At 44.7% G+C, this 12,122-nt stretch overlaps 1 protein-coding gene across 3 annotated transcripts in view; it reads left to right on the top strand.

Annotated features, from left to right (window-relative positions):
• Positions 1 to 12,122, top strand: part of WBP1L (WW domain binding protein 1 like) — a 64,961-nt gene extending 52,839 nt beyond the window's left edge. For all 3 annotated transcript variants that reach the window (XM_054983614.1, XM_054983613.1, XM_054983615.1), the window contains exons 3-4: positions 8,050 to 8,211; positions 9,881 to 12,122. In XM_054983614.1, coding sequence (XP_054839589.1) covers positions 8,050 to 8,211; positions 9,881 to 10,611 — 893 coding nt within the window. In that variant the 3' untranslated portion in view covers positions 10,612 to 12,122. The remainder of the gene's footprint in view (positions 1 to 8,049; positions 8,212 to 9,880) is intronic.

Genomic DNA, 12,122 nt, shown 5'->3' on the forward strand with positions numbered 1-12,122 from the left:
AGAGGGGTGGAGGTTGGTGGTTGACAGGAGGGCTGCAGAGCAGCCAAATAAATGGTGGAAAAGGAGTTCAGAGAGCTGACTTTGGTGGGTGTGGTTAATTACACACAAACCAGCATCCAAGGAAAAGGAGAGGGGGGTGGGAAGCGCTGCAAAGTGTTCACACTGGCATTAATCGGGTCAGCCCTGACTGGGCAGCTGATTAAAAATTAACATTGCCATATGTCCGCAGGGAGAAAAATTGGGGTAATGGGGAAAAAAGAGCGGTACCGCATCCCAAGACTAGTTTGCAAGCGTGAAACCCCTGCAAACATGAGTTGTGGAACAAGTATGGACACGCTTTAAAATCCGAGTGCAAAAAGTACCCAGGTGGAAGTTGCTGGTGCATTTAGTTCCAGCTGGCTGAAGGCTGCACATGAATGGCACTGCTGTGTGTTCAATCCCTGGCCGCATTTATTAAGAAAATGTATATGCTCTCTCGCCCAAGAAGTGTTTGAGGAAGCTTACAAAGTAAAAACAATACAATAAAATCAATACAAAAAGAGCCACAGGGCTTTCTCATGAAGTCAGTGCTGCCAACCATATGGATCCAGCTCACATTGTTTCTCTATCAAAATATTTATCATGTTTGTTACTTGAATGTGTCGTTGCCCAGTGCTGGTATGTCATCTAGTTACCCGACTGGGAGGATTTAGGCTTTTTTAATTTAACGCAGTGTTTGAAAGGGATCTCTCTGTGGTGTTTTTACGTGGGAAAACTGTTTAACCAAGCCTTCTAGTGGATGAGTTTATTTTGACATTTTAACTAAGATTCTGTCTAAAAAGGCTGTTGCAGTGCAGCAACCTAATTGGAGAAGGAGTTTGAACCAGGGACTTCCCAGGTCACACCTCAATCTGTTAACTATGTTACATTCACTCCTATGCAAATAACTGAAATTAGACCCACTTCATCTTACTTTAGGCCAAATAGTCTTAAGACAAGGCCATTACCTAGCTTGCTTCTCAGGCAGGCAAAGAAATTATTTGCTGTGCATTTTGGCTTGCCTCTAGTGAGCTTTCCTGCCAATAAAGTAATGGCTTCTTCCCAAGTTTACTGTGAACTCTAGGGCAGACTATTCTGTTCCTACTCTTGAACAGTGAAGGGGAAAACATGTTTTCTGATTTTGCACAGGATAAAAGCCGCTTCCCTCCATAAGATATTTGCCTGGATCCTTGCCATTAGGGAAACATGGAAATGTATCCTTCTGGTATTTCATCTTGTTGAAGTGGAGGGAGTTACTCTAGATTATTTCAGCAATTAGGTTCTTTGGTCAGAATATTACATGTGAATGATGAATTGATTACAGCATTCTCAATAATGTACCTGTCCTTCTCTGTTAGTGGTGAGAAGAACTCTCAGTGGGTAGCAGTGAGACAACTTTTGTCATGGCTGTATATATCCCTAAACATCTGAAGCACTGCATTGCTATGCAAGGACAGAACTCAGCGTGATAAGGTTCTCAACATCCCCCTGATTTTAGAAAGAATAACACACCTTTCTAGTGCTTTATGACTTCAGAGAGAAGACTGAGAACGTTTGTTAACTGGCAGTGTTCTGTGAAATCTCTGAACAGTGAAACCTTTCAAAAACAAAATCCAACGGAAAGCTGCTGAATTGGAACTCATATGTAAATTTGACTCTGTCAAGCTGGGACTGAATAGGGACTATGAATGGTTATCTCATTATCACAGGTAACTGATTTCCTTTACATAGGCGGGGTCGGGGAGAGTCCAGTGGCACCTGGCGTGGGCTTTCGGGGACCACAGTTCTCTTTGTCAGATGCATCTGGCGGGGAGGGCTGTGGTTCTCAAGGGCTTGTGCTGCAGTGGAATTGGTTGGTCTTGGAGGTGCTGCTGGACTCTTTTTGATTTTGCTACTACAGACTAACACGGCAAACTCCTTTGAACCTTTACAGAAGCAAACTGATCCCCACATCAAAAGGAGCTGTTTGCATCTCCATATCAAAGGAGTTGTTTGCATCTCCCCTCTCCTCCCCCCCTCCCCTCTCCTCCTCTATATTTGACCAGTTTCTGTTGGCCCTTCATGCATCTGACGAAGAGAACTGTGATTCTCGAAAGCTTATGCTACAATAAAATTGGTTAGTCTTAAAGGTGCTACTGGACTCTTTTTGATTTCGCTACTACAGACTAACATGGCTAACTCCTCTGGATCTAAAAATAACTTTAACACCTTGCCAAGCTCTTTGTGGCATGCCTTCCCAATCTCAATGTTTCTAACTATCTTCTCCAAACCTTGTGTTAAAAAATTCTAAATTTACAGCTTATTCTACTTTCATACCTTGGAAGTAGAATATCCATATCTTGGAAGTAGAATAAGCTATGCAAAATAATTAAAGACATATGTGAACTGTCTGAGCATAGAAGTCAGATTACTGTTCTGGAGAACTCAGTTTTTGTTTTTGAAGTTATGGAGTAAAGATTGCTGTACATACTGATTCTAAGAACTAACCATTTTACTCTAGACCTTGGTCAAGCAAACTTCCCCCACATCTGGGCATATAATTCAGCAGTCCTTATTTGACACTTGCACTCTGAAACGGAGTTCAAACCTAACTTCAGATATGAACCATACAAGGATAAAAAATGTTTTCACCCTATGCCCTATGGTCTAAAGCAATGCCTTTCTGCTTTCTTTAGAATCTTAGCCAGTGGCAATTTTTGCCAGAAGTTCAAGCTACCTGTGACTTAGGTCCTTTTCTGTTTATGGATTCTGTACTGCAGCATCAAGAAGAGGAAGGAGACAGTATCATGAGAAAGAAGTACCAGCTAGCACTAGGGGTTGGTTGGGGTGTTATGCTACACTTGATATTTTGGCATCTCTACCTGTACTAATCCTGCTGTCAGTCCTTGGCAAGTCAATCCCAAAGTTCTCCACAGCAATCACACAGGTGGTTTGGTTGAAGTAACTTTTATTAGAGATCTATCGGGTTCAAGGTGCTCAGACAGTGGAATTGGCAGAAGTGATGTGTTGAGGGAATGCATGGTTAGTTATAGGTTAAAGTCCCGCCCCAGGTTAGTTGCCCATTGAGATTCTGGCGCAAACGCCAGAGACAAAAGTATCAACGCTTAGACTACGATAGGCAACAATAGCAAGTAGGGAATGAAATCATCCAGTTCTCAGGGAAGAGTGATGAACTGCTTTGATTTTTAGGGTGGTTTGTTTGGTTGTCTTTTGGTTCGTCACTGCAGAAAGCCTGGAGCCGATCAATCTATTCCCTAGGCAACAGGGGGATGGACTTCTGTAGACCTTCTGCAGACCTGGGAACACCAATTAGGGCTGTGCGCATCAGTATTTGCTTCAGGTAAAAATACCTGAAGCGGAGCGAATCCAGAAAGATTCTGGATATCCGAATCAGGGCCAGCAATTCGGAAATCCCAAATCAAAGCTTTCCGAAGCTTTCAGAAAGCTTCGGGGCTGAGTTTAAAGGGCCATGCCGCTGCTTGCAAGCAGCGGTGGGGCCCTTTAAACATCATCCCACCCCCACCCATCCACCCCTCTACCTTGTTGGCGGCAACTGTCGCCACCTGAGCCTGCAAGGCATTGGGAAACACCAGAGCTGCCTCCTCCGGCCTTTCCTGCCCCTCAAATGGCCATTGCGGTGCCAGCGTGCCACGGCCATTTGAGGGGCAGGAAGGGCCAGAGGAGGTGGAGAAAGCCCCTCCTGCCCCTCAAATAGCCACTGCGGCGCCAGCGCGCAGCGGCCATTTGAGGGGCAGGAAGGGCCGGAGGAGGTGGAGAAAGCCCCTCCTGCCCCTCAAATGGCCGCTGCGGCGCCAGCGCACCGCGGCCATTTGAGGGGCAGGAAGGGCCAGAGGAGGCAGCTCCGGTCTTCCCCAATGCCCCTGAGACTCAGGTGGCAGAAGTGGCGACAGCACAAGGCTGCGATGGCCTGGAGCCTCCTCCTTGTGCTGCCGCCGCCACGGCAGCAGCCTGCAACACAGCTAACCCGCCAGGTAAAGTAAGTGGATGGGGGGTGGAGGTGTTCCCCAGGGGGGTGGGGGGGTGGAAGGGTTGCCCCAGGGGGTGGGGGGGTAGGGGGGAGTTGCCCCCCCCTTGCTTCAGTATGCTCCGAATATTTACGGAGCATACCTAAGTGAGTAAAGTACCTTAATTCCGAAGCGGCTTGCCACTTCGGAATTAAGGTATTTCCGAATTTTTTTCCCACTTCGGGTAAACCCGAAGTGGGAAACCTGAATCAACCCCCTCCTGCACACCCCTAACACCAATGCCAGCCCTCCAAAGCTCTGGCTACCAACCAGAGAGCTCCCAGTCTCCTCTATGAGAGCAGAAGGAGTATAACCTCCAGTTCTTAGGCAAGTGGTTTCAGTTTCCAGCAAACAAAGAGGAACTGCTGTTGGATTTTCAGTCACAGAGGGAGCTATTTGAAGCTTGTGCTTGACATTTGGTGCTTTAGGGCTCTGAATCACCTGCTTCTGTTCCATAACCAGGCTCAGGGGTTACTCATCTGAGGAGGCTTTTATTATTATTTTGTGCACCCCTCCCTTAAGGTTGCCAGCTCCAGGTTGGGAAATTCCTGGAGATGGGGGGGGGAGCCTGGAGAGGGTGGGGTTTGGGGAGGAGAGGGACTTCAGCAAGGTATAATGCCATAGAGTTAAGGTTTGCCAGGCCCAAGTTGGGAAATTCCTGGTGATGTGCAGGGTGGAGCATGGAGAGTACAGTATTTGGGGGAGGGAGGATCACAGCAGGGTATAATGCCTCCACCCTCCAAAGCAGCCGTTTTCTCCAGGGGAACTGATCTCTATGGCCTGGAGATCAGTTGTAATTCTGGGATATCTCCAGCCACCACCCGGAGGCTGGCAACCCTACATAGCATCCACCTTCCAAAGCAGCCATTTTCTCCAGGGGAACTGATCTCTGTCACCTGGAGATTAGTTGTAATTCCGGGAGATCTCCAGCCACTACCTGGAGGCTATCAACCCTACCTTCTCCCCAGGATTGACCTTCCCTCATGGATCACCTCTGTCCTTTCCTGTATGAGAATATTCCTGTCTCCCCAAAGAACATCTCCTTCCCCCAAGATTAACCTCCTCTCATAGATTGTCTCTGTCCTCCTGTCCTTTAAAAGAATATTCCTGTCTCCCCAAGAACATCTCCTTGACTGTCCCCTCAGAGAGTACTTCTGTCCCCATTCCTGCCCCAGAGCAGTTTTTTTGCTCCCAGGAACTCTCATTCCACTCTGGGGGCCGTTATTCCATTCTCAGAGGAAGGTTCTCTAACTCCATCCCATGTTTTCATTGCAATTTTTTGGTGCTGCAGTGTATTTCAATGAAGCCAATGCAAGTCAATTGGCATTCGTGGCTCCCATTATATCTAATGGAACTTTCCTGGGGGCACCCGCTTTGGGGGTCTATAACTTGAACATCCAAAATCCAATCTTCGTCAAACTTGGAGGGTTGCTGGAGGAGAGCCTGTTGAAAACTCCCTGTGAGTTTGGCATCTCTGACTCTCAAGGGGGGCACTCTACAGCCTCCAGAAGTGACGTGACGAACTGAACAAACCGGGCAAGTTAGTGTAGGTTCATGGTTTATGAAACACGACAAACCACGAACTGCCATTTTCCCTGTTTATGCCCATCTCTTGTATCTACACTTTCTTCCTTGGTATCCAGACTTGGTAAGTTGTCATTTATCAATTCCCTGTTACCTTTTTACACTGAATTGCATAGGGAACACAAAGGATCTTACCTGAAAGATACTAATGTATTTGTAATTTCATATCTTTTTTTAACTTACATGAGCGGGTGCAGTTCCTTGCTGTCTTTGAGAGAGGCCTTCTTTCCACACTACCGGCCATGTAGGTGTGACTTAGTGCCAATGTAGGGCATACTTGTGCAGATGTAACAGGAACGCTCTTGTGTAACTATGTCCAAAAGATTTTATACTCCCTTCCCTACATGTTTACGGTAAGGGTAAGAAATAGTAGGCTTTTTAGTCACAACTATAAGAGCTGTGGCAATTAGTAGAACATGATGGTCTTAAGAAAGCACTCAGTGCTATGCAGTAACAGGGCAGTTTCTAGCAGGCTCTTTATCTGAATAGGTTGGTCTTCTGTGGATTGCAGCATTGGAGCAGCAGTCCCACTTCCTGCTTATTAACACATAAAGAGGGAAAAGGAAAAAAACCAGGATGGTTTCAAAGTGTATTTAAAAAAATCCTCCCAGGTCAATTCAGTCAAACTCTTATTCTAAACTGGTAGCTCAAATTTGGGAAGGAAGGATGATAAATACTGATTTGGTATCTGTTATGCTGTTTGGAAAAATAGCAATTCAAGGTTGGTTGACTCCAGCATTTTGAGTGAGCTGGCCTCATACCAGACAGACTGCTAAGAAATATTGATAGAGCAAGCTGGTCCCCTGAGGCCGTTTTACTACACATCCATGCAGCTCTAGTTGGCTTTCAAACCCTGCACTGCATATAGAGATGTTGGTGCTACAGCCGTCGCTGATCTCTGCTTGCTAGTATGGCTTACAGCAGCCATCGCATGTTGGTAATCTTAGTGGCTAGTTTTTTACTTGGTACATAGGTGTCCTAGAGGGAAAAGATGCCTGCCTTAATAGCAATGCAAGATTTTAAAAACTCTGTAGAGGGTGGTATAACCGGAAGCAGGCACCAATCAGAAAGAAGGCACTTTTAAACACTTTTAAGTGTTCTTCCTTCCCGTGTATGGAAGATATTGGCTTACCTTCCTGGCCAGCTACACTGGCCAGCAAGGCAGTTTTGTTCCAAGCAGTAGGTAAGTGGGCTGTCCCTAGATCACACAACCCTCTGTGGTGCCACTCATAGGGGGAGAGGTGTTGGTTCCTGGTGCCCTCTTCACTAATGGACTGGGAGCATAACTTTTCAGTCAGTCTTTAGCTTGCTGTGGAACAGTTAACTATGTACAGAAGGGAAAGGGGGAAATAGATGGAAGTAAGTGTGTGGATGCTTTGTAGCTTTGCAGGTATCTTCTGTTGCTTGTGAATTAAAGCAATAGGATACACTTGCATTATTGCCTGGTAACCACCACACGTGTAATCCTGACTGTTTTTCCTTTTCCCTCCCATTCATAGCTACCTGCTTCTTAACTCAACTGGCATGGTTGACTTGAAAGTTATGCCACCACTGGTTCATTTAAAATTATGCCAGTTGCAGGAGTGCCCTTAATGATGACTGCTTATAGCCTTTCCCATGCCACATTCTGTCTACAGACTACCAGTAACTGGCACTGTATGCTACCTGGGAATTGCTGTGTTAACTCTGCATTTCTACAGAGTTGCACATTCTCTTCAAAATGAAAGCAAATTCATGTCTTCATTCTTATGTTGCTGCCATCATCTGCTTCTACTGAGACTAGATCTCTTGGATCTACATTCCAAAAAATTATCTCCCATCATATCCCACAATAGATGGACTCATGATGATAGCACTGCCAGTGCTATCATCTCTCTTCTTCTACAAGTGACCTCTGTGGTTGACTTCATAGATATTTCCTGTGAATATTTATTATAGCCTGAGCTGCTTCTGGAAATGTGATAACACTTTTAACTTGGGCTGGTTTTCTGTACCCGTACTTGTACAATTGCTAAGTGGTTTCAGTTTGCTTATTTTATGGAGGTTTTTTTTCTATATTTGGGGTTTGTTTCTAAAACAGAAGGATGAGATGGGCTAAACTGATAGCAAATGGAAATAGCATCCTTCATGATGTGTCACTTAAATCCTCTTTTGCTTGCTTATTGGAGGATCCGAAATGGAGACATGGTAAATACAACAGAAACTCTCACAGATTTCAGTTGTGAGCATGCCATAGTACACTGGTGGTAACGTGCTATCCAAAATATTCATTTTTTTTGTCAGTCATGGATTAAATGTAATGACAATACCTGAAAACAAAATATTTTTATGTATACCTCATCTCCTTTGCTTAGGTCTCCACCTTTGGTCCCTTCACTGTTTCTCTAAAATGGCACATTCTTCTCTCTTGCTTTCTCCACAGGGTTCTGGCTAGTGTGGACGATCATCATTATACTGAGTTGCTGTTGTGTTTGCCATCACCGACGCGCCAAACACAGACTCCAAGCACAACAGAGGCAGCATGAAATTAACCTGATTGCCTATCGCGAAGCTCATAACTACTCCACCCTGCCATTTTATTTCCGTACGTACTGCATGCAAGGAGCAGACTGGCTTTTAAAGAGCAAAGCTCATTACTATTTTGGGCAGGGCCACTAATGGGGCTATCCAGCAGAGACAGTAGGGTCTGCTGATGGATGGTGAGGACAAAGTGAACACCTGTGGTGCCTTGAGAGACTCAGTTCTATCCTTTGTGTCAGCTTGACTTTGCTAGCTGTAGAGCCATCCTAACTCACCCTGTTCTGTTGCTTATGCAAGCAGGATCTAAATATTATGGATAAATATCCTGGCTGCGCTGCACAAAAAGATGTTTGAAATTATTTTACCTCAGGTATCTTAGAGCCATACTTGGCTCTGACTCTTTCAGCTTTAGCAGCTGACATAGAAGGAGGAAGTGGCTTATGAAAAGTTTGGTCACATGCCATCCTGGCAGCAGCGACAAAGCTGAAAGGTTTTTACTTCCCCTGCCTTTTCCTCTGCAGCTGACACAAAATAATCAGTGTAGGTGGCAGTTTTATTAACCAAAAGATGCAACAGATCAGCTGTAAAGTCCTGTGAACATATGAAATAGTCTTCTACCTAGCCAAACCATTGGTCCATTTAGCTTGGTATTGTCTAATATAACTGGCAGTGGCTCTCTGAGGTATCACAAAAGATACTTGTCTCAGAAGTCACAGAAGAATCTTTCTCAGCAACTGCTCTCTGAGAGACTTTTAGTGGAGTTGCCTTTTCCAGAGGTTCAGCCAGGGAGCTTTGGCATGCAGAGCACGTACTCCTGGTATTTACTTGTTTTGAGAACGTATGTGCTGCCTCTCCAGTAGAAATGTTTAAGGCAATGCACAATAATATACGATGTTTTAATGTTTTTATAATGTTTTTACTGTTTTTAATTTGTTGTCAAACCGCCCTGAGCCCGTCTGACGGGGAGGGCGGTCTAAAAATGCAATAAAATAAATAAATAAATAATGTAAACATAAACAATTACATTAAGACAAAGAGCCAGTAATAAAACTAACCAGGTCAGCTTTAGGCTGAACCACAAAGCATGTGAGATTCTTTTGTAAAAAAATATCTGCAATGATGGCTGATCGGACTTCATTTTTGCTTCTTTTTTTTTAAAGGTTTTTATGAGGGTCTTGTTAAAAAAAAAAGATGACTTACATAGTGCATCCACCCAAAGGAGACAAGTTGGGTGGTAGACTATGAAAGCATGCAGCCAGGTAATGGCAAGGGAGAAGAAAAAGTTGAGGGTATGGAGGGGAGTGAATGGGGTACAGAAGAAAGGTGAAGAGGAGAAGTGCCTGAGTTGAATTAGTCCTATGAAAAATGTTCATGAGGAGAGCCCTCCAGTGTCTGTGAGATCTAGAAGCTTCCCATTTTTAGGGATTCCTGAAGCAAGTCACAAACATGCTTTGGATGACTACTGAAGCATCTGGACTATGTATTGTTCACTTATGTTATGCTGTTCTTTGCTGCATTTGTCTCCGTTTCTGCATCTATAAAATAAGAGTAATGACTCTTTCCTAAACATGATCAGAATTAAAGCTTTTTGTGTTCATTTTTTGCTAGAGTAATTTCAAAGCAAGTTGACCACAAATGGCCCAGGTGTTGTATTAAACATCCTAATAGTGTTTTAGTTTTTTATCTAACCAAGTAGCTTGTAAGTAACTTGTCCTCCCTGCCTCCCCATTTAGGATTTTTGCCAAATTATTTACTACCTCCCTATGAGGAAGTGGTGAACCGACCTCCGACCCCTCCCCCACCATATAGTGCCTTACATCAGCAATGCATCCCACCTGGCAGTGGCAGTGCAGCACCAGACTCAAGAAACCTCCAGCCAGCCCAGACAGGCTCTCTGACCACAGCAGGAAGCAATAATGGAAGCCTAGACAGCGCTGCACCCCCCAGCATTGGGGGCCGTGAATCCTCTACTCCGCTAGTTGAGCGATCAGCTGCAAAAGCAACAAGTGGTGAGCCAAGCGGTGCAGGATTAGAAGAGATGGATGATCACATGTCTTGTTCTGATAAGGAGCCAGAGTGCAAGGAAGAACTGCTTAAGGATTACAACTCTGAAAGCTTAGACCACAACAGCGCGTTCCCTGATGCAAAGGACAAGACACCTGGCAGGCACCGACGGTTCACAGGTGACTCGGGCATTGAAATCTGCATCTGTAACCAGGACCACCATGATGGTGATCTCAAGGAGTTGGATGGGTTCCTTGACGATGGACCCATGGACTTCTGCGACAGCTGCAGTGGCCGCCCGCTGCATGGAGATGAGGAAGACGGGCTTTTCAGTGCCTCTGATGAACAGCACAGAGAGCATAGCCACCACCATCTCCCGCGGCAGCCTGTTTGTGTGCTTCTGAACACCATAAACGAACAGGACTCCCCAAACTCTCATGCTAACACATCCCCTAGCTAAACCAGCAGAGTCAAAAGGGAGGATCTACAAAAGGATAACCATTACTTCAACCAAAAACAAAGCAGTTCTTAAGATGTTAACTGTGGGAATAGTCCTAAGTGGATGGAGGGAGGGAAGGGCAGAAGTTTCTGGGCCTTCTTTTCTAAATGGCCTCCCTTCTCTTCCATCTGACTAGGGGCTTAAGATTAAAAATGAGGGTTTTAAAAAGAAAAAGGGAAAAAAGAACCTTTTCCTATTGCTGATTTTGGTGATGGTATATTTGGTTGGTTGGTGTGTGTTTTTTTAAGTTTTTCAAGACATAATCCGAACAACTTAGTCTGAACTTACAAGAACAAGGAATACTAGTGTATTCCCTGCCCGTTCCAGGTGTCTTCCTAGAAGCCGGTGGCATTTGATGGCCCTGGCAGTCTGTTCAGTTAGTGCTGTTGGAGGGTTACTATGAATCCCCTGCCATATTTTTATTTAAATCAATCCTTTCCTGTGATCGTGTGTGTTGTTGGTTACAGCAACCTGTAGGACACTTTTTTCCTCTTGAAGCTGGCAACTCTAAAGGACCAGTTTCTTCCAGTAAAAGAAGTGTTTACCTGAACCCCATAAGACTTGTACAAAATGGGGGTGGGCTCTGCAGGCATTGCCTTGTGTTTAAAGGCAAATGTATTCTTAAGCTGCAGACACTAAAGAGCCCAGCTATGAGTTGAGACACCTGGCAGAAGAGCTGTCTTTCTGGTACTGTGGTCTCCGTGTGACATACACCTGGGGCATTACAGTGCAAAAGGGAAGGCGGGGCTTTTTGATTTCAGGCCAGCATGCTAGTTTAAAATGATAGAATTTAAACCAAACTCACACAGAGAAAACAGGGCTGTCTTTTTGGCCAGTGTGCCTTTAGGTTTCAGCGATGCTTGTTGAACAAATGGAGACCAGTACTCCGTCCATTGCTACAGGATGCCTTACAGCATCAAGGTGGAAGACTTGTGCAGTATTTCCTCTTTTTTTAAAGTCCAAAAGTCTAGCTAGATTCTTACAGTGACCACTGAAAAGAATTGAGTGTCTGTATTTCTCTCTCTCAATAGTGGCAACTCGCTACTGTATAACGTCTGTGAGTGTGTGTGTGCGTGCGTGTCTGACTGCAGTACATGCATGTGTGTTTCCTACTGATGATATGAAACTTGCTGCTGTAAGACTGCAAAAAAAGAAAACAAACGGTGAAAAAAGGACTTTAGCTTTGCTTTAAAGAAACAGTGAAGCTTTTGTTAGTAACAGCCCCGAGGGGGGAAGAGAAAAATACCAAACAGCTGAAACTAACATTCCCCGGAGTGTTCCTGTGGAAGAGAGCAGGCCTTGGTTTCTATATTGAGTGTGTTTCCTTCCCCCTCTTTTCCCTCTTTCTTTGATTATGATTGTCTGGGTCATTTAATGTCATAATATGGACTTTCAGTTACGATTGCTTGAAACCAAAATCAGTTTGAAATCTGGTGTAAGCCCAAATACAATGCCTCTTTCTGATAAATTCA

Source organism: Eublepharis macularius, chromosome 6 (genome assembly GCF_028583425.1).
Source record: "Eublepharis macularius isolate TG4126 chromosome 6, MPM_Emac_v1.0, whole genome shotgun sequence".
Taxonomy (NCBI): domain Eukaryota; kingdom Metazoa; phylum Chordata; class Lepidosauria; order Squamata; family Eublepharidae; genus Eublepharis; species Eublepharis macularius.